Source organism: Phocoena sinus, chromosome X, assembly GCF_008692025.1.
Source record: "Phocoena sinus isolate mPhoSin1 chromosome X, mPhoSin1.pri, whole genome shotgun sequence".
NCBI classification, from domain to species: Eukaryota; Metazoa; Chordata; class Mammalia; order Artiodactyla; family Phocoenidae; genus Phocoena; species Phocoena sinus.
The window spans coordinates 81,620,392-81,644,611 of record NC_045784.1 but is presented as its reverse complement, the minus strand read 5'-3'; the positions used below and the strand labels follow the sequence as shown (position 1 = coordinate 81,644,611).

Sequence of the window (24,220 nt, the reverse complement as noted above, 5' to 3'; positions counted from 1 at the left end):
TTTGCTTCTATTCTCTATTCAATTCTTCTGGGTGTGCACAATTTGATGAAGCAAACTGCCTTTTGTCAGCTGCATTACTGAGAGGCCCATGAGGCAAGGAACTGAGGGCAGCCTCTGGATAAAAGCCAGCAAAGATGAATGGCGGCCCTCAGTCCAATAGTCCTAGAGGAACGGAATGCCCTGACGACACCTCACATGAAGCCTTGTGACAGACCTTGAGACAGAGGACTCAGCTGAGCTCTGCCATGATCCCAGAAACTGTGAGAAAATAAATGTGTGTTCATTTAAGTTGCTAAATTTGGGGATAATTCGTTATATATATCAATAGCTATAGGCAACTAACATTATCCACAACAATAAAATAAAAAGTTAAAATTCTTCCAACTTCCACAAAAATGTGAAGCTGTTTTCAAGTGTAACTGTATTCCTAGGAACCTGTGTTAAAATGGAACTGATATTTTTAAGTTATAATTTTTAATTTCTTGAGTCATCTCCCGTACAGTATCTGGAGGGCACTAAATAACAAAATTTAGCTCACTCAATCAACACACCTACAAGATGTTAAACGTTGTTTTAAAATAATGAAATGCTCATAGAAACAGAGATGAGTATTGTGGTTGCCAGAGGCAGGGGATAGGGGGTAGGGGAATTGGGTGAAGATGGACAAAAGGTACAAATTTCCAGTTATAAAATAAGTTTTGGTGATGTAATGTACAGCATGGTGACTATAGTGAACGATACACTGTATTGTATATTTGAAAGTTGCTAAGAGTGAATCTTAAAAGTTCCCATCACAAGGAAAAAAGTTTCTAACTATGTGAGTTGAGGGATGTTAACTAAACTTATTGTGGTAATCATTTTGCAATACATACATATATCAAATCATGTGGTACACCCTAAACTTACCCAATGTTATATGTCAATTATATTGCAATAAAACTGGAAAAAATAAAAACATAAGCAAATCAAAAACCAAAAAACAATGATATGAATGAAAATTATAATAATGATCCCAAAAAACATAGTTTAAAATTAGTGAAAACAAGATAACACCAAGATATTACTGAATAACCTATTAAAAATAAAGAATTAAATTTACTCTTACCAACAAGGACTAATTGGCCGAAGAATTACTTATATATAATGCCTCAGAAAAGCTACCAGATTTGCACGTCCCTAAATTAAATATATTTCTCTTAAACAAATTAGAGAAACCTCTTGCCCTTACTTCTTATATCACGTAAAATATATAGCCTGGAACAGGTATAACTGCCATCAATATACAATCGGACCAAAACACACCCCATTATAGTTTCATATAGCTGTGTGAAAAAATTCCACAGGATTTCAAATGTAAATAATTTCTATTTGCCAAAATAAAACTAATTTAGCTAGAACAATAATTCTAAATGAGAATGATTATCTGTGTGAATTGTAAGTGCTATCAACTAAACACCTGTTATTGTGCCTAATCCATACAATGTATATAAGCAAAAATTACTGAAATGGGGAGAGACAGTCTCACTAACTCATAGCTAAAAAGTGTTATATTAAAATAAAACAAGGTGTCTATAATGTTATAAAGCTAACCTCAAAGGAGCCCCATGAAAAACTGATTTCATTACTTTATGTACCCCATGTATATTAATATATACTTACCAAATGCCTAATGACATGAAGACCGCATTCCTTCATTCATTATTAGAAGAGACAGACCTTAAGTCATAGCAATGCTTTACAACTGATAGATTCCATTCAAAAAATGCCTTAAAAATTTTAGTCATAAAAAATATATAACCTTACTCCCTTCCAAATATACAACTTCCTAGCTTTGGTTTAAGTTCTAAAGAACTGTCTTCAGTGCCAGAATAATAGGACTACACATTTCACAAGATAATATATGTGAAACTATAACTTTAAAGAGGGATCAGTTGGGGCTTCCCTGGTGGCGCAGTGGTTGAGAGTCCGCCTGACGATGCAGGGGACACGGGTTCGTGCCCCGGTCCAGGAAGATCCCACATGCCGCGGAGCGGCTGGGCCCGTGAGCCATGGCCGCTGAGCCTGTGCGTCCGGAGCCTGTGCTCCGCAATGGGAGAGGCCACAACAGTGAGAGGCCCGCGTACCATACACACACAAAAAAAGGTATCAGTTAACTATGCAACAAAACGCACAAATTACTAAGGGCATAAAAGCCGTTGTTACAACATGGGGAAGTGATTAAGAACAAACCTGGGTTCAAACCTCAGCTTTGCCATTTACTAGCTACATAAACAAGACATAATTCTTAATTCCCATAGCCTGTTTCCTCACCTATAAAACAATAATATAGGTTATCTAGGGCTGGTGTGAGGACTAAATGAGATATGAATTTAAAATGCTTATCACAGCTCTTGGGACATAGTAAATGCTTAATATATGTGCTATTACTGCTATTATTGTTATTATTATGATTGCTATTATTATTGTTATTAGTAGTGATGGTATAGGTAGTAGTACAGTCACCATAGCATCACCAATATGTAAAGAAAGCTATTTTGAAGCCTACTCATTCAGAAGGCTGAAGATACACTGCCTCAATTTCTCTTTACAATTAGTGACTCTTATAATTAAGTAATGGCATGGACCTCTGGCTCATGAATTCTTTGTTTCCTCTTCCATAAGCCAACTGGAAATGAAAACATGAGTCATCATTAAGTTAAAACACTTAAAATGTTCATAATGAAAAAATCTTTGATAAGGTGATAATATATATATATCCAAAGAATTTAGATATAATAAGAATGATGAAATTATATATGGTTTTTAGCTGGCTGCCTGAAAAAAATTAAAGCCTTCTCGGTTTGTTCCCTTATATATTAATGCTTACACTAAGAAGCATTTATATTATGTCATTAAGATGACAAATTATTTGTTAAGACACCAGGTCTCTCTGGACACTTTAGCACCATTTATAAGGAGTGTGTGCTAAGACTGACATCTCATTATTTTCAAGTCAATTCCAAGACTTCCTATATTATAAAGACAGAGATAAATTAGATTTTAACACTTTTTTGCTTTTTTTCATTGATTTACTAAATATATAAGACTGTGTTAAGCAACCAAACAGGGGTGGGTATCTTCAAAAGCAACCAGCTGATTCTAAGACTAAGAAACATAATTTAAAATATGATCCTAGAGGAAAAGTGCTTTTACATAAATATATCTTCAGACTCAGTGCCACCATAATTTTGAAGCTAGCCCAATATTTCAAGCATTGCAAAATGATCTTTATATGCATTTGAAATATTTATAACACCTCAATTTTCTGTTATTAAAGCTAAATTGCACTACAGAAATATATTATTGAAGAAGCTAAACTTTATTAGCCTTCTATGTTTATTTCTTAAATTTCCTCCAAGTAACATTAAAACCAAAGAAATTGCTTACAACTTGCACACACACTATCTTTGTTCTTCCTGAAGCCTCTAGGGAACCCTATAAATTCTAATTAGAATTAGCAGTTATAACCTACATATTTTATTATTTATTTCAAGTTTAGTTAATATTAACCATCATTACTTTAATTCTTATATAATATCACTATTATCTATAATTACTATAGATTTTTAAGGAAAATGACATTATTATTATAGCTTTGTTGTTCATATGTCCCCAAATATCATCAATTTGAATAATAAATAAAACTAGAACACATATGCAAATTCCAACAGTTACATATATGATGTACAGTCCAAAGTATCGGGTGTGTTTGGGTTTTCCATAAGATCTTACGGACAACAAACTTTTTGGCCAACCCAATACTAAGTCTTTTCCAACTGCCTCTAATATATACACTTTTTGTCATTAATCCAGAGAGCATTTTGAGATCTAGTTTGTCATACAGCATCATTATGGCTTATAAGAAGACCCTAAATATTATAAGCATGAGGACACAGGATTTGGGAACTAGAAGAAACTGTAGAGATTAAAAACTCACACTGATCAGGATATCATCACATCTTGTCTAGCCTACTGGTATTGATTCACAATCAATGGTCCATCATCTACCTGTGAATTCCCATTACCTATCCTCCAAAGGCCTGCTCAATGGCTAATCATCAAATTATTGGGCCCCTAGGCTTAAAGAACAAAACCCCATTTCCTCAGTGTGAAATTCACCTCACCACCTTCACTCCAAGTTCCAGCCCAACAGGCTGTGCTTTCAACACAGCATGCACTTCACCCTCTCCATATTTTGCTAATGGTGTTCTCTGCCTAGAATGTCTTCTTTCCTTCTCCCCCTATTGAAATTTTGCTTAAATTTCAAGGCCCAGAACAAATTATACCGCCTCTGGGATCTCCATTTGCCCTAGTCAAAATTAACTGTTTCCCTTTTGTGCTCCTTTGGTTTCTTAAAAATATCTAGGCTAACATTTAATAAAAATTGACTAAGTGGAGTATACCTCTTTCTTTCTCCCTGACTAGATGAGTTCCCTGGTACAAAGACAAGACCTTATTCATTTATCTCCCTCCTATTTAGTATAAGACCTTGCACATAGTGGGTACCCAACAAATACAAATTAAATGAAATGAGAGATTCATTCTCTCCTAAGACAGAAATATTTTGGATTATTATAGGAAATTTAGAATAATTTTCTCTACAACTCCAAGAATAAGTGATTCAAATAGAAAGTATAATTTGATGGTACTTTCCCATATTAAACATTTACACATTTAAATATTATAGGTATCAGAACTAGCCTATTTTAAAACTTCTTTCTATTTAGCAATCTGAAGCAACTATAAACTCCTAAGTGAAACGTTTTCTTGAAACACAGACCAGTAATGCTTCACAATGCATTTAGCGAGAAGAGAGACACGAGATTTCCAAACCCCTTGCAGGAGGAGGAAATTCTCAGAGGTTTTGGAACACTGGGTCTAAGAGCTTTGGAAATAGTTCTTAGAAACAAGTATGTTGCTCCTTCCAGAACACAGCTGCGTGAGTGGCAAACAGCAGCAGAATAGGGAAAAAAGTGGTGCCCTGAAGCTAGGAAAGCCAGGGCAGTGTGGTTTGAGTTGCCTGGAGCCAGAGCCTCCAGCTGATTTCTTACTGATCCTGCCACCTATTGACCAAATTATGAATCAAGGCACTGCAAGTGACAAGGAACTTCAGCTGTTAGAGTTAAGATCAATCAATACTTATCAAAACAAATGGAAGTTTGTATCATTCAAATTTGTTTTGGCTATGTTATGGAATATGCTATGATGCTTAACTGTTCCTTTAAATGTCCCTTCAGAAATAAATTTTAGTAAAAGTAATGGTACTCAAAGGTGCTCCTGACCTAATTTGGACTCAAATATTCAAAATTAGGAAAGTAGAAGAGGTAGTAGTATCACATAGAAAATTCAGAGAATCAGAGTTAAGAGGAATGGAAATGCAGAATTCTCAGTAGTGAGTACGTGAGAGCCTTTACATGACTTTGGTTTTATTTTGCTTTGATTATGTTTTAGCAGCCAAAGTAAGAATGGTTTCTACTCTAACTGACTAGCTTTGCCAAGTGCTGCTCAAAAGAGCATGGAAGTCTCTTGCTGAATTAACAGTTGTAATAAGTGTCAATAACTAAAACAAAACACACACAAACACACACACAGCATCATGTTAAATGAAAGGGAAAGGAGAACTCATATTTATTGAGTGCCTGCTATATCAAGTACCATGCTGGGTGCTTTAAATATATAACTTTATTTAATTCTCACACTTCTAGTTAAACATTAGTCTTTCTCATTTTATAGATGAGAAAATTCAGTTGCAGAGGTTACTAGTATCACAGCTGAAATACAAGAATGTATGACTTCATTTCCTCTGGGCTTTTCCCACTATACCACACTACCTTGAGAAACTCTCTAATGGATTTTATACTAACCTCCATGTTTCAAACTCCACTTTCTTCATTTGTAAAATAGAGTTTGGCTTAATCACTTCTAAGGTCCAGACAGACCCTGAAATTTTATGAAACCTATAATTCTTATGGGACTCAATACAAATACATCAATAAGTAAAAGAACAAGTGCTCAACAGGAAATGTGCAAATAACTGGAGGAAGTTGTTCACAGAAAAAGAAGTTAAAATTGCCTTTGAATAGAAGGAAAGCTACTCAACTTCACTCCTAATTTAAGGAGTAAAAATTATAACATGGATGATTTACCATTTCACCTCTGAGATAGGCAAAGTTTGTCGGGAAACAGATGTTCATATGTATTTTAGATGTAACACTATAAATGGACACAAACTCTTTGGAAGGAAATTTGGTAATATCTATCAAATTTATAAATGCAGACAGCATTTTATCCAGGAATTTCACTTCTAAAATTTATCCTACATATAGATCCTATGTGCACAAATGTATATGTAGGTACAGGTTTGCCGCAGCATTGCTTGAAATAGCAAAAGACTGGAAATAATCTAAATATCCATCAATAGGGGACAGGTTAAATAAATTCAGATAGGCTCATACCACAGAATTCCGTTCAATGTGTAAAAGGAACAAAGTAGATAAACATAAACTACTATGGAATAATATCCAAGTATATAAAGTGAAAACAGAAAGAAGTAAAAAACAAAAAATGATATATACACATATGCTTCTAGAGGCATAGACTATTTCTAGGAGGCAATGTGGGAAATCAGTAAGAGTGGTTTCTCTAGGGAAGAAGCTGTAAGTCTGCGATTGAAGGGATATGCTTACCACGCATCTTTTTATTATTGCTATTAATACCTTGATGTGTAAGCATGTTTTACTTTTTCAATTAAAAAAAAGTGGTTATAATAAATAGTAATGTCTGGAGTCCTTGAAGAATCCTTTAAATGTGAAGTCTAGTAGAGCAAATAAGGGAAGCAAAAGACTTTAATGGCAGGAATTTTCTTAAATGTCAAAACTCTTCAGAATACTCTAATCACCCCAGATTTCTGTACATGTGTGAGCTTCAATCTACAAGGAACAACAAATATCGTACAAGTACCTCCAGTGCGCAAGATAAGCTAGAAGGGCTGAAAAGGAATAATTTTCACCTCTCTCTCTCTCTCCCTCTCTCTCTCTCTGAAGCTTCCAAAATTCACATTCTCACATTCTAAGGCATGTTGTGACAAATCAGACAAATGAATGGTAAAGGAGCTAATTCCAAGGGCATGGGTGTGTGGAGTATATCAATTTCTTAGTTGTAAAGATTCACTCAGGCTGAAAAAACTCCTATGCTTAAGTAAGCTATCAATTCTGTGATAATTAGTAAAATAGTAATGTTAAAATGAAATACCAAAAATTCACAAACCACAATGATTAATTATGAGATTGAGAAGTTACCTATATAGTACCAAAATTATGTGTGAAATTCATAAGTGGTTAAGGATCTAATCATAAAGAAGGTACTCAATTATCAAATCTGTAAAATATACTTATTAGGTACCAGATTTTGATATTATTCCAGACAATCTGCTTATAGAAAGAAACTATCAAATTTCCAAAAAAAACCAAATGGATTACTACAAATGTAAGACTACATAAGCACGATGGCACCAAACTTACTCAAATTACATTATTTTCTCTTACATGGTGAATCAATAGATTCATCCCCTCTGCTTCTCAGTAAAAATGACAACTTTACAATAGAGGAGTATAAGTTACATATTAAACAATAAAAATAAAACCCATATTTTCAGGTGAATAATAACATTTATGCAAAATAAATTTAACAGGAAAAAAGCTATCCTTCTTTTGCTGCTAGGTAAAATACAGTTAATATGTCAATCTAATTATGTTTGACTCTGCCCAAAAAATTATACATGTACACATTACTAGATTTTTTTGCAAAGCACTGAATTCAATATATCAGAACAAGAACTCTATATTAAAAAATAAAATATACCTTTTATCTGGGTAGCGAAATTCAGTGCCAATTTTGCAAAGAGATCTGGATTTTCAAACTTCTCCTCCTTAACTTTCAACCAGAAACAGTTCTCAGACAATTCTTTGGGTTCAATCTGAAACAAAAATAACAAAGATAAGTTTCTAAAGTATTACTTCATATTTAATTTTTCAAAGAATTCACTTTCACCAAGGTTGAATGATATTACCTTCATTCATCTACTTACTAAATCAATTTTAGGATCTATCAAAACAACACTTCTTAAGTAAACATTCATTGGGAAAGTCACAGACTTCTACTAGTGTACAGAAAAATACACAACAGCAACAGGCTATGTAGCAAATTACATTTTAAAAAATCTTCTATTGGAAGGAATCTTAAAAATAATTTAGTAAATCCCTCCCCCCAACTTACATACCTTCTTGCTCCTGGATTTTTAACAATGGGGAAACTGAGATTCAGAAAAGTAAATTCCCCATGGTTACAGAAAATAACCATAATAGCTGACACTTACATACCTCCTAAAATGTGTCAGGTACTCTTTTAAGTGATTTCACACATTAACTCATCTCATCTAATCCTCACAATAATCCTTTGAAGTAGGACCTGTTATCATCTCCATGTTAAAGATGAGGAAACCGAGCCCCAGGAAGTCTGAGTGGCTGCCCAAGCTAGTAAATGGTGAAGATGGCTTTCATACCCAGGCAGTGTAGCTCCACAGAATTGTGCTCTCAGCCACTACACTGAAACCCAATATTAGAACTGTGCATTTTCCAGTACATGTCATGATGCTTTGTGATATGTAAGTGCCATTACACTATATGCTTAATTGCTAAATTAACATATCATTACATTTACACACACAGATAACTGGGCCAGCAGCTTCTAGGTCCTACAGTTTGGTCGATTGTGCCTAACAAAAAATAACTACATTCCAAAAACATTTGTACCTCATTTACTCTTATGAGCAAAGCATAAGTATATGCTTAATTTAAAAAATGATTTAACCATTATTCTGGTCAAACCAATTTAATATGTAAATACTGTCAGATATCACTGTAACTATGTTCTTGGAATAGACATTTCCCCAAATGGTGGCCTGGGTAATTGTATTTTCATTAGATTAGTTCCCAGTGAATGCGGACTGTGTCAATCTTGATAATAAGCTTTTTATAAGACATGTTATTTGATAACAATAAAGCAAAATAACATTCAAAAGAAAAATCTTTCACACATCATATAAAAAAGGTTTATGCCTCTACTGAATACTGTCAGCGATTCCACACTATCTGAAAGTTTAAAACTAAAAAAAAAACTAATAATTTTCTAAGAAAAAAATAACTAAGATAAAAAGGCCCATTAATACAAAGATTATATTTAAGAATGTTATAGCAATTAAAGTTAACATTGGTAAAAGAATCAAAATTATTTTTCATATACTATTCTCTAAAACCACTTTCACTTTGATTTTCCTTTTGTCTTCTATGTTAATTTCAAGTTGTCTGTGGAGTTTCCAATTCTCCAGCTATGAAAGATGAACATAAGACGGTGAATTCACAAGCAAAAGCAAAAGAATCAGTGGTCATGTTCTCAATTATTATATCATACTTATAAGTAGCAATACCTTCATTCACACATTAATGAGCAACTATGACTAGACAAAGCCATAAAGCTATAGTCATAGTATTACCTTTGACCAATTGATCCTCTTCATGGACACCTCAGGTTTATATATTTTTTTATGCTTCATTCCATATGGCAGATCAAGTGCTCCTGGAGGAGGAGGAGGAACTCCTCCAAGGGGAGGTGGTGGAGGAGGTCCCCCAAACAAAGGCAGTGGTGATGCTATTCCATGTACCCCAGGTAAAGGAGGTGGAGGAGGAGGGGGACCTCCTCTGGGTAGAGGTGGTGCTGGTGGAGGTGGGGGCGGGGGTGGCCCAGCACCTGGCAATGGAGGAGGTAGAGGAGGGCCTGGAATTTCTGATGAACCTGAGAGTCCATGTCCCTGAAATATAAAATAACCCAATGCTTATTTAAATGCTTACAGTAAAGTATAGTAGCAAAGAAAACTTATCAGTAGACATTTGTGGTTGGGTTGTTTAAGATTTATTTAATTTAGCAACATCTAAGGACTTAAGAATACATGAAAAAGACTTGCATAGATTTTTGATAAGCATTCTAAACCCTGGATAATGACTAACTCTGCTCGTATACTAAGGCTAGGAAAGTTGGCATGCTCAAAGATTTTGTGAAACACTCCTCCAAAATAATGAAAACTTACCTTTCATTATAAGTATATGCAAAGAAGAAGTACTGTATATGGCTTGGGCCTGTTAAGACTAGTTGGTATGAATATGGGATGATTAATACAAAATAACTGATTTAACTCCCTTGGGGCCGATTAGCTTTACACAAAGAGTCTCTCTCATAGCACCAGTAACTTAGCTATCTTCTAATACCAAGAATTAATGCTAAGTAACATCCATTGCATAATAATACAGGTTTATCAATGTTTTTACATCTATTATTTCTTTTCATCCTTATTATAACCCTATAATGTAGGTTGGGTATTTTTATCTCACCGCTTATAGATGAGGAAACTGTAACTGCAAAGAGGTTCAATGACTAACCAAAGGTCGCACAGTCTGAAATATGATTAAGATTTACATGTGGTTCTTCTCATATCTAAGGCAGTCCTCTTTCCACTACAACAGACTAGCTCCTAACGAATGGGTGTCAGTTGCCTTGAGTGGAATTAATTACAGCTTGCAGTATGAGCAGATTATAACTTATTTCTCCCATCAGAAAAGAACTTCAAGCTCATTCTCTAATAATGATGGATGACAGCTGACGGAGATCACTGCATTCCATATTGTCCACTTTTTGATTATTAATCTGGACCTGTTACTTTAAACCATTACTGATGACAACGGTTTACTTTCCAAAATGAAAATGAATATAAAAGTGAGTTTGTTAATTATAAACACTCCTAAGGAATGTCCTACAAATGAACATGCATCTTCTGTAATTGAGATACAACATTAGACTAACTGAATGAAAAGTTTAAAACTATTAACATGTCTTGGTATAGTGTTATTTTTATTTGGGGAGAAACTCTTCTAATCTTTACTAAGAATTTCCTCCACAGACTAATTGAACTAAACAAACTTAGAATAATCGTTACATAATAAATAAGTGGAAGCTTATTTTTGAAACAATCAACTTAAAGGACTGACCCATTTACAAGAATGTTAAAAATTAACAATCACAGGTAAACAGCATCACAGAAATGTTTCTCCTAATATTCAGTGCACACTGTCCACAAATATTTTATTCACACATATGAATGTTTATGTGTGTATATACATATATACAACTAAAGTGTTTATATACTTAAATGACAATCCTCTCCTGGAATGCAATCCCCTCCTGAGATTAGGAAGAAGGATAGGATTAAAATATGCAAATTCTTTCTATTTTATTTTTAATGCAGCAAAACTATAGAAAACAGTCTGATTTTTCCAATCTTGATTGAGATAGCAAAGAAATTGAGGAAAATTAAAATAATTTTTCTGAAAAGTTCAGTCAATTAGTAATTTACCCTATAAATTTTGTATATAAATGGATTTGTTTAATAATTTGAAAGGTAAAATGTGTATCCCATACTTTGTATTAATTGACAGCAAAATGAAAGTAATACTTGTTTGTAAACATAAAATTTTGCGTCTATGAGATCATGTTTATGATATAAAACTTGTGTAACCACAAAAATGCTATTACTTTAAAATAGGACTTTTTACTCAAGTTAAATAGATATTTTACAAATTGAATAAAAGTCTCAAATGCCACCAGCCTTAAAATCAAATCATATCAGCCCTTTTCTTCCCTTCTATGAACAATTAGGAATGGAACAATTAAATGAGACCACAATAGAGTATTGAGAATTGAATACAGCAAATGGACCATTTACAATTTGACACAATTTGGGGCGCACTAGAAAGTATTGTGTGACTCTGCACTTTTCCAGATCCGTTGATAATAAATAAGCAACCTACACAATTAAATGGTAAGGCCCTGTGCTAGGTGCAGTAGGGACTTTAATAAGAGTAAGCACAGGAAGTAAAGACATTGTCCTCAAAGTGTTTATGCTGCAGGGGAAGGGATAAAGCAGGCACACAACCAAATATGATAGGAGTGGTCTACAAAAGTGATATAAAAGTTCAAAGAAATTCCCAGAGTTTTGGGTGATACTTTCCAAAGGATGTTATACTGAGCTGATCCTTAAAGGAGATGTTTCATTGGCACAGAGGAGCAAGGGAGGGCGTTTCTGAGAGAGAATAACCTAAGTCAGCATTTCTCAACTAAGTTCCATGAACAAACTCTTCTGCAGGAGATGTTAATAGGTGGTCTGAAATAAAGGGTTCTGTGGCTAAATGAGTTTGAGAAAGCTATAGGAAAAAGAGTTCGACAGGTTTCTTTAATGTAGGCCATCTCAGACCCTTTAGTATGCTAATGAAAATGATGAATCTCCAAGAGGAGAATTTCAAGCATACCAAATTTATTGGACTATGGAATGCTTTCCTCATGAAAATCCTATTAGCACCTCTGTAACTAATGTCTGGGAAATGCTGGCCGAAGGAAAAGTGTGGAGACAGTAAATTCTACATGTGAAGGGAGGAGGAAAGGTGACTTAGCTGCAACAGAGGCTGGAGTTAGGGGAGCAGAGACGAGGCTGCAAAGGGGAGATAAGGGAGCCCCAGATAGAAGGCCTTCAAATTCCCGGTAAGGAGATTTTTTCTTCAATCCTGAATGCAACAGGCAACCATTGAACATATTAAAGCCTGGAGTGACAATAATCAGGGCAGTGTTTTATGAAGATTAATTTGCAACTGACATAAAGCATGAATCTGAAGAGGAAGAGACTATAGGCATGGCAGAAAGTTCGGAAACTATTGTAATATTCCAGGCAGGATGGAATGAGAGAGTGGCCCTGGGGGGTTCAGGGTTTTGATGCAAAGCGAAAAAAAGAGAAAGAACTGACATAATACATTGACCAACTTAATAATCCGTCAGGAGGCAGGGCGGGGAAAAGGCCAGGGCAACTCCAGCTTCACAATAAAAAAAAAAATTGGTGGTAAAATTTAAACAAATAAGAATGGAGACCAAGCTGGTTTGAGGACAGAGAAGTGACCACAAATAATAGGTTTGATTTCAACATGCAGCAGGACCTGCCCACGTGGAGATCTAATCAAGAGCTGGAAATAGACGACAAACCCAGGGGACTTGACACCTACTAAACGGTGATATTTGAATTTATGATATTGGATGGGATATTAGTGCAAGGACATACAGAGAAAAAAGAGCAGAGGACAGAACACTGGGGAATGTCATCATTTGGAGGATGAAAAACAAAGAGAAACTGAGTTCTCAGATATGTAGAAAACGAAGTCAGATGACACAAAAAAGAGAGATTGAGTGAAAAGAAATTATCAAATATTACAGATAAGTGAAAGAGGCTAAGGGTAGGAAAAGGCCACTGCATTGGGTAATGTGGAGTTCACTGTTGACTTCTGAAGTCACTTTTCAGTAGATTGACAGAAACAGACCTAGTCAATCAACAAACACCCTACTGGGTATCTATGAGGCTAAGAACTAATCTTATGTTTCTTTATATTCATTTAAAAAATATGTTGTGTTGAGAGTATGTAATCAGCTCTAAAATTCAGACACCATAATTAAGATTTTAAGTGTATATGGGGGGTTTTCATCATAGGGAATGTAGGTGGAAATATAAAGTTTACAGATTTTGAAATTATGGTAGTCAAGATATAAAGAGATCTCAAAAAGCTTTAATGAACATTTCCACATTTCTTTTGAAAGAAAATACTATGCATCTAATTTTTCAAATCATTATGAAAATTTCATCTCAAGAAAGAGTTTTGCTTGTGTAATACATTCCATTAAAAATATTCAGGGCACTTTATGCAATGAATGCCATATTTTTATCCAAACATTAAAATGATTTATTGTCCTGGAAAATCAAATCTGTAGTTATTTCAAGTAAAATGGGAAACTACCAGAAAGTCTGCTTCTGGTCACATTTTTTCCTTCACCTAACAAGATAGTTTTCTACCTTCGAACTCAATGTGACAGGACACAAAGTCTGTATCTTGCTTTATTACCTGGGTTCGAAGTTGTTGGATTTCTGTTTCAAGCTCTTTGATTTTTTCTTCTCTTTTTTGAAGCTCAGCTTGAGCTTCCTGTCGAGCTGTGAATTCTTCATCGAACTGCAATGATCACCACCATAAATGTACACTTAATAATACAGTTTTGAGAAAGCTTTAAACAACAATATGCATTAAATAAGTGGAGTGTCTTTTGCTTCTTAAATTTCCCAGGCCACTCAGAAAATCAGAGCTCTTGATTATTTTATGGCAATTGAGCACCTCCGTGGGGATGGGGTGGTAGTAAAGAAGAACTATGTCCCCAGCCCAAGGTAAAAAAAAACATTTTCACTTCTGAAAAAAACATACTAAACAAAATTTTAAAAGGGTGGACTAAGAAGGCTCTCTTCATATATAATGGACATTTTTGTGTTTTGTTATTGAAAGTTAGGTTTTAGAATTAATCATGTTTTTTTTAATGTTTCATACCATACTTTTAAGTTTATTTAATTAGAAAATGAAACCTAAAAATTAGGAATCAAGCAGTTCAACTCTTTAAAATTATATTTAATCTTGAAAAGAGACTGTACTTTTAGAACGCTCAAACGGACATACATTAATACAAATCAGACTATTTTTATTATAATCTTAATTGTCTAGCATTCAAAAAGTGATGCTCCACAAAATCTGACAGTAGAATGATATATGCTCTAATGGCATTCTCATTCAGCTGGTTAACCAAAACACTTGTATAAAATGTCATAAGAGGGAAAATGAGAGGTTAAATTACAGTGTGCTAAGCCAAAGAGAACATCAGAATGGTGACTATCCATTTACTGCATCGTGCCCAGCACTTACCTCAGTCAGGTGAATACCGCTCGTGTCCAGCTATAGAACATTTGCCCTTTATTGTCACTGTCACTTCAAGTTATTTTAGAAGTCTATACATTATTCCAACAATGTTATTTATGTTTTTAAAAGTGATATATCTTACTGCCAAAAACTGCCTTTAGAGTTTGTGGAACAAGGAAAAAGTGTGGTTACTGTTAATAAATATTCCTCCTCATAGTAGACTTGACCTTTGGAAATTATAAAATGCCATTCAGATCCAGTCTGAAGAAAGAGTGGGTAAGCAAAGTGGATAACAGTGTTTGAGTCAAACCTGCAATACTACTTAATTAATTCTTTTATTCATCTCTACTTGAGTCCTGGGAAAATGTCCCACAGAGGATGGTCCAAATCGTTTCTAATCTTTACATTTCAAACTTACCCTGATCCTTCAGTATCAGCAAATGACCTTGTTTCCTAGGTCACTGAGAAGATGGAGCTTTTTTGACTTCACTAGTATCCATGTTAAGATTGATCTGATTCTGCGACTTCCCTGGTGGCACAGTGGTTAAGACCCTGTGCTCCCAATGCAGGGGGCCTGGATTCGATCCCTGGTCAGGTAACTAGATCCCACATGCATGTCACAACTAAGAGTTCGCATGTCACAACCAAGGAGCCCATGAGCCGCAATTAAGGAGCCTGCCTGCTGCAACAAAGAAGTCCCCCTGCCACAACTAAGGAGCCCACCTACTGCAACTAAGACCCAGAGCAACCAAATAAATAAATAAATATTTTTTTAAAAATTGATCTGATTCTATACTCCCAGCCTCCTTGCCAGTGTTATCTTCTCCTGTGTGCTTCTCAAGCATGCTGTCCACACAAGCACACTACAATTTTGCTCTACAAATGGTTTATTAGTACACTTGCGGAGAGGCACACAAGGCTTCTGCTTGTAATTTCAAATGATCTTAATCTGTAAACCCACAGAGTAGGAATCAGAGAAGCCTGAGATATGTGAGCTGGAAGACTTCTTACAAGTCCACTAACCTTATTCTCTCCTTTTAAGGATGAAAAAATTAAGATCCAAGGAGAGTAAGTGGCTTAAAGTCACAGCTAATTAGCAGAAACACTGAGATCAGATCTTACAACTACCGCTTCTCATTCTAGCTGTCCCCGTTCATTTTTCTGTTTTTTCATTTTTTTTTTACTACTTTATACTGCCTCTTAGAATCACCCAGAATAAGAGAAGGTACGCAGATAACCACTAGGAGACCATACATGTTTTCATTCTAAATGTTGGTGAGGAGACTAAAGCATCAAACACTGAAACTTCTTTTTTATTATTTCAGGACTCCTTTTCCAATAATAGATGCTTACAGAAATTTTTACCAGATAGATCATCACAATTTGCTCCAGTCTTGTGGTATCTAATCACAGTGCCAGAGAAAAAGAGATCCTAAGATTTTCAAAGGGAATTTTAGATGTGCTACTTAAAACAAGAACATTAGAAATATAAAGGTCTACTAATTGAAGTGTACAGTTTCTTTCACCAATAAAAATGACGGCTTCACACAAACATTTTGTGCTCAAGCTCTTAAAATCTATTCTAGTAACTGAAAGAGCAAAAACATTTCTTCAGATGCCCTGAAGTAACTTCAGTAATACTCTATAATTTCTAGAGTGATAGCAAAAGTGATTATCTAATCTCCAAGGTAAGTCATAACTTTGAAGAGACAGCAATATGTAAGCACTTTATCTTGCTGCCAAAAGACTCAAAACTGTAGAGCTTTTAGACTTGGGCTTCAATCCTTCTCCTTCCACCAAGAGGAGAGAAATACTATACTAATGCTTTATAGGGTCTAAAACTAAACAATGCAACTTCCGGTAGAAGCTCATAAAATTATAGCTATGCTTTCATGAAATAAGGAAAAGACCATCTGAGATCTAAATAAAATTCAGATATTCATAAAGGTGGCATTTACATAAAGCATTACACAAAGAAAGGGGAACCTCAAATTCCACCAAGACTACATACATGGAGTAGCAGCATCACTTTAAAAATGGTAATTACAAAATTCAAAGAAGATAAGTCTAAGCAGAGAGAGACAAAGAGAAAGAAAATATTGGATCATTCTGTTTCTATCAATAGCACTGATTTAAAGAACATAACAGATAAGACTAGCTAAACATCTCCACAGTTCTCCAAGGAGTTAACTACTGTTAAGTGACAGCTGCAGGAAAGCAATGGGGGAATGTGTTTTGGTTGACCATTTCAAACTATATGCTTCCAGCAACCTAATTTTATTTCATTTATCACTTTAGTAGAATATGGTTAGTGTTTTTCTTCCATAATAGATTAAAGGTGATGAGCAGGGAACAGTAGCAACTTTATCTTATTGGGAAAGAAATCAATATTCTGTGGTGGTGTCTGAATCCAGAAACATAAAGAACTATATAACTAAAACAACATTTATAAGACCTCGCATAAGGAAACAAGGTAGAATATGTATTGTGATTACATTTTACATTTCATAATTACGGCTAATATTTGATAAGTCTTACCTTCTTTGAAAATTCTGCTGCTTTTTGTTCACTTTCTTCAACTTTTGCCTTGTTCACACAAGAATCTATTAAGATTGATGAAAAATGATTAGAAATTACTGCATTGGATCACTAGGCAAATGACGGCTACCAGCCTATAATTCTACTATGTAAACTATCATTTTTATGTCAATTGCTGTTAGAGGGAAATTGACCTATACTGCATGTAAAACATAAACTACCAGGTTTCTTTTGTATACTAACTGAATTCAATGATGGTATCGTTGAGGCACAAAACCAAGCATCCAAGAATATATTTGACTCAATCATCATCATTTTAAAGGTATTCCATTATTTACCAACTTTAACAATTATAAAACTCTTTAAAATTTTTTTGTAGTTTATTATGGGAGGAGAACTGCCAAAGAATCTATGCTATGCTTAAGATTATTAAAGATCTGGGACTTCCCTGGTGGTCCAGTGGTAAAGAATCCGCCTTACAAAGCAGAGGACTCGGGTCCAATCCCTTGTCAGGGAACTAAGATCCCACATGCTGCAGGGCAACTAAGCCCGTGCACCACAACTACTGAGCTCCTGCGCCTCAGCTAGAGCCCGCGTGCTGCAAACGACAGAGCCCACGTGCTCTGGAACCCGTGCGCCACAACTAAAGAGCCAACGCACCTTGGAGTCTGCACATCACAACGAGAGAAAAGAAAACCTGCACGCCACAACTCGAGAGAAGCCCACGCGATGCAGCGAAGAGCCCGCGCCACAACGAAGAGCTTGTGCCATAACAAAAGATCCCACATGCCTCAACGAAGATCCCGCATGCCACAACAAAGACCCGATGCAGCCAAAAATTTTTTAAAATAAAATAATTTTTTAAAAAAATCAACAAGCTCATCTTAAAATATCATATTAAAAAAAAGATTATTAAGGGTCAAAATGGCCCTTAAAATAAGGCTACAGGGGAAGATACAATAACATTCAATAATTCAGGTTTCCTAAAGAAAGATTTCACTTGAACAACTTCTGAACAGGGGCAGAATATAGTATTACGTAAATAAGAAAACAAACATCAAACTTCTCAGGTCTAATCAAACACTCCAAAATATAAATAAGTGAAGCACCTCTTTTGGGAAATATTCTCAATACTGTATACAGAGTTTATTCTGTATACCTATACGTAGCCATCCTATACCTATTTATTTACCTAAAAGAAATGAAAGCATATGTTTATAACCAGAATTGTATGTGAATGCTCATAGCAGCTTTTTTTTTCATTTTAACATCTTTATTGGAGTATAATTGCTTCACAATGGTACATTAGTTTCAGCTTCACAACAAAATGAATCAGTTATATATATACATATGTTCCCATATCTCTTCCCGCTTGCGTCTCCCTCCCTCCCACCCTCCCTATCCCACCCCTCCAGGCTGTCACAAAGCACGGAGCTGATCTCCCTGTGCTACGCGGCTGCTTCCCACTAGCTATCTACCTTACGTTTGGTAGTGTATATATGTCCATGCCTCTCTCTCGCTTTGTCACCATTTACCCTTCCCCCTCCCCATAGCCTCAAGTCCATTCTCTAGTAAGTCTGTGTCTTTATTCCTGTTTCACCCCTAGGTTTTTCATGACATTTTTTTTTCTTAAATTCCATATATATGTGTTAGCATATGGTATTTGTCTCTCTCTTTCTGACTTACTTCACTCTGTATGACAGACTCTAGGTCTATCCACCTCATTACAAATAGCTCAATTTCATTTCTTTTTATGGCTGAGTAATATTCCATTGTATATATGTGCCACATCTTCTTTATCCATTCATCTGATGATGGACACTTAGGTTGTTTCCATCTCTGGGCTATTGTAAATAGAGCTGCAATGAACATTTTGGTACATGACTCTTTTTGAATTATGGTTTTCTCAGGGTATATGCCCAGTAGTGGGATTGCTGGGTCATATGGTAGTTCTATTTGTAGTTTTTTAATGAACCTCCATACCGTTCTCCACAGTGGCTGTATCAATTTACATTCCCACCAACAGTGCAAGAGTGTTCCCTTTTCTCCACACCCTCTCCAGCATATACTATTTCTAGATTTTTTGATGATGGCCATTCTGACTGGTGTGAGATGATATCTCATTGTAGTTTTGATTTGTATTTCTCTAATGATTAGGGATGTTGAGCATTCTTTCATGTGTTTGTTGGCACTCTGTATATCTTCTTTGGAGAAATGTCTATTTAGGTCTTCTGCCCATTTTTGGATGGGGTTGTTTGTTTTTTTGTTATTAAGCTGCATGAGCTGCTTATAAATTTTGGAGATTAATCCTTTGTCAGTTGCTTCATTTGCAAATATTTTCTCCCATTCTGAGGGTTGTCTTTTGGTCTTCTTTATGGTTTCCTTTGCTGCGCAAAAGCTTTTAAGTTGCAGCTTTATTTATAATAGCTAAAACCAAGAAATAATCCAAATGTCCATCAACAAGTAAATGTATAAACAGGTTGTGCTACATCGATATACCATAAAAGTACTCAGTTATGAAAACAAATGATACATGCCACTACCACAACACAAATGAACCTCAAAATAATTATGCTGAATGAAAAAAGCCAGCAAAGAAAGGACATGCTGTATGTTTCCATTTACATAAAATTTTAGAAAATAAAACTAGTCTATACCAAGAGAAGATCAGTGATTGTCTCACAATGGGGAGAAGGGGGAAGCATGGGAAGAAGACAAAAAATGAGAATGCAGAAATTTTAGGGGGTGACAGAGATGCTTATTATCTTTAATTTTAATTATTTTTTTATACAGCAGGTGCTTATCAGTTATCCATTTTATACATATTAGTGTATACATGTCAATCCCAATCTCCCAATTCATAACACCAATACACCCCCACCAAACTTTCCCCAGCTGTTGTCCATACGTTTGTCCTCTACATCTGTGTCTCAATTTCTGCCATGCAAACCAGTTTGTGTGTACCATTTTTCTATGTTCCACATATATGCGTTAATATATGATATTTGTTTTTCTCTTTCTGACTTACTTCACTCTGTATGACAGTCTCTAGATCCATCCACGTCTCTACAAATGAGCCAATTTCATTCGTTTTTATGGCCAAGTAATATTTCATTGTATATATACATATACCACATTTCTTTATCCTTTCGTCTGTCAATGGGCATTTAGGTTGCTTCCATGACCTGGCTATTGTAAATAGGGCTTAAGGGAACATTGCAGTGCATGTGTATTTTTGAATAATGGTTTTCTCTGGGTATATGCCCAGTAGTGGCATCTCCGGGTCATATGGTAATTCTATTTTTAGTTTTTTAAGGAACCTCCATACTGTTCTCCATAGTGGCTGTATCAATTTACATTCCCACCAACACTGCAAGAAGGTTCCCTTTTCTCCACACCCTCTCCAGCATTTGTTGTTTGTAGATTTTCTGATGATGCCCATTCTAACTAGTGTGAGGTGACACCTCATTGTAGTTTTGATTTGCATTTCTCTAATAGTGATGTTGAGCAGCTTTTCATGTGGTTCTTGGCCATCTGTACGCCTCCTTTGGAGAAATGAGTATTTAAGTCTTCTGCCCATTTTTTGATTGCCTGTTTGTTTTTTTAATATTGAGCTGCATGAACTGTATATATATCTTGGAGATTACTCCGATGTCCACTGATTTGTTTGCAAATATTTTCTCGCACTCTGAGGGTTGACTTTTCATCTTGTCTGTAGTTTCTATTGTTTTGCAAAAGCTTTTAAGTTTCATTAGGTCCCATTTGTTTATTTTTCTTTTTATTTCCATTACTCTAGGAAGTGGATCAAAAAAGATCTTGCTGTGATTTATCTCAAAGAGTGTTCTGCCTATGTTTTCCTCTAAGAGTTTGATAGTGTCTGGCTTTACATTTAGGTCTTTAATCCATTTTAAGTGTATTTTTGTGTATGGTGTTATGGAGTGTTCTAATTTCATTCTTTTACATGTAACTGTCCAGTTTTCCCAGCACCACTTACTGAAGAGACTGTGTTTTCTCCATTGTATATCCTCGTCTCCTTTGTCATAGATCAGCAGACCATAGGTGCGTGGGTTTTTCTCTGGGCTTTCTATCCTCTTCCATTGATCTATATTAGTGTTTTTGTGCCAGTACCATAATCTCTTGATTACTGTAGCTTTGTAGTATAGTCAGTCTGAAGTCAGGGAGTCTGATTCCTCCAGCTCCGTTATTTTCCCTCAACACTGCTTTGGCTATTTGGGGTCCTTTGTGTCTCCATACAAATTTTAAGATTTTTTCTTCTAGTTCTGTAAAAAATGCCATTGGTGATTTGATAGGGATTGCACTGACTCTGTACATTGCTTTGCGTAGTACAGTCATTTTCACAATATTGATTCTTCTAATCCAAGAACATGGTATATCTCTCCATCTGTTGATATCATTTCAATATCCTTCATCAGTGCCTTATAGTTTTCTGCATACAGGTCTTTTGTCTCCCTAAGTAGGTTTATTCCTAGGTATTTTATTCTTTTTGTTGCAATGGGAAATGGGAGTATATCCTTAAATTCTCTTTCAGATTTTTCATCATTAGTGTATAGGAATGCAAGACATCTCTGTGCATTAATTTTGTATCCTGCAACTTTACCAAATTCATTGATTAGCTCTAGTAGTTTTCTGGCGGCATCTTTAGGATTCTCTATGTACAGTATCAGGTCATCTGCAAACAGTGACAGTTTTACTTCTTCTTTTCCAATTTGTCTTCCTTTTATTTCTTTTTTTCTCTGATTACCATGGCTAGGACTTCCAAAACTATGTTGCATAATAGTGGCAAGAGTGGACATCCTTGTCTTTTCCTGATCTTAGAGGAAATGCTTTCAGTTTTTCACCATTGAGAATGATATTAGCTGTGGGTTTGTCATATATGGCCTTTATTATGTTGAGGTAGGTTCCCTCTACACCCACTTTCTGGAGAGTTTTTATCAAAAATGGGTGTTGAATTTTGTGAAAAGCATTTTCTGCATCTACTGAGATGATTATATGGTTTTTATTCTTCAATTTGTTAATATGGTGTATCACATTGATTGATCTGCGTATATTGAAGAATCCTTGCATCCCTGGGATAAATCCCACTTGATCATGCTGTATAATCCTTTTAAAGTCTTGTTGGATTTTGTTTGCTAGCATTTTGTTGAGGATTTTAGCATCTATATTCATCAGTGACATTGGCCTGTAATTTTCTTTATTTGTAGTGTTTTTGTCTGGTTTTGGTATCAGGGTGATGGTGGCCTTGTAGAATGAGTTTGGGAGTGTTCCTTCCTCTGCAAATTTTTGGAGGAGTTTGAGAAGGATGGGTGTTAGCTCTTCTCTAAATGTTTGATAGAATTCACCTGTGAAGCCATCTGGTCCTGGACTTTTGTTTGTTGGAAGATTTTAAATCACAGTTTCAATTTCATTACTTGTGATTGGTCTGTTCATATTTTCTATTTCTTACTGGTTCAGTCTTGGAAAGTTATACCTTTCTAAGAATTTGTCCATTTCTTCCAGATTGTCCATTTTATAGGAATAAAGTTGCTTGTAGTAGTCTCTTAGGATGCTCTGTATTTCTGTGGTGTCTGTTGTAACTTCCCCTTTTTCATTTTTAATTTTATTGATTTGAGTCCTCTCCCTCTTTTTCTTGATAAGTCGGGCTAATGCTTTATGAATTTTGTTTATCTTCTCAAAGAACCAGCTTTTAGTTTTATTGATCTTTGCTATTGTTTTCTTTGTTTCTGTTTCATTTATTTCTGCTCTGATCTTTATGATTTCTTTCCTTCTACTAACTTTGGGTTTTCTTTGTTCTTCTTTCTCTAGTTCCTTTAGGTGTAAGGTTAGATTGTTTACTTGAGATTTTACTTGTTTCTTATGGTAGGCTTGTATTGCTATAAACTTCCCTCGTATAACTGATTTTGCTGCATCCCATAGGTTTTGGAGCATCGTATTTTGGTTGTCATTTGTTTCTAGGTATTGTTTGATTTCCCCTTTAATTTCTTCAGTGAACTCTTCGTTATTTATCCTCCATGTGTTTGTGTTTTTGACGTTTTTTTCCCTGTGACTGATTTCTGGTCTCATAGCGTTGTGGTCAGAAAAGATGCTTGATATGATTTCAATTTTCTTAAATTTACTAAGGCATGATTTGTGACCCAAGATGTGATCTATCCTGGAAAATGTTCCATGCGCACTTGAGAAGACAGTGTAACCTGCTGTTTTTGGCTGGAATTTCTTATAAATATTAATTAAATCTATCTGGTCTACTGTGTAATTTAAAACTTGTGTTTCCTTATTAATTTTCTGTTTGGATGATCTGTCCATTGGTGCGAGGTGTTAAAGTCCCCCACAATTCTGGTGTAACTGTCGATTTCCTCTTTTATAGCTGTTAGCAGTTGCCTTATGCATTGAGATGTTCCCATGTTGGGTGCGTATATATTTATAATTGTTATAACTTCTTCTTGGATTGATCCCTTGATTATTATGTAGTGTCCTTCCTTGTTTCTTTTAACATTCTTTAAAGTCTATTTTATCTGATATGTGTATTGCTACTCCAGCTTTCTTTTGATTTCCATTTGCATGGAATATCTGTTTCCATCCCCTCACTTTCAGTCTGTATGTGCCCCTAGGTCTGCAGTGGGTCTCCTGTAGACAGCATACATATGGGTCTTGTGTTTGTATCCATTCAGTGAGCCTGAGCCTGAGCCTGGTTGGAGCATTTAATCCATTCATGTTTAAGGTAATTATCGATATGTATGTTCCTATTACCA

The 24,220-nt window shown here is 35.3% G+C and overlaps 1 protein-coding gene across 1 annotated transcript in view; it reads right to left on the bottom strand.

Annotated features, from left to right (window-relative positions):
• The window catches only part of DIAPH2 (diaphanous related formin 2), a 924,369-nt gene that overhangs the window by 607,517 nt on the left and 292,632 nt on the right, over nucleotides 1–24,220 (bottom strand). The window contains 4 exon segments of the mRNA XM_032619577.1: nucleotides 7,900–8,014; nucleotides 9,590–9,904; nucleotides 14,082–14,186; nucleotides 17,454–17,518. Of these exon segments, the coding sequence (XP_032475468.1) occupies nucleotides 7,900–8,014; nucleotides 9,590–9,904; nucleotides 14,082–14,186; nucleotides 17,454–17,518 (600 nt within the window).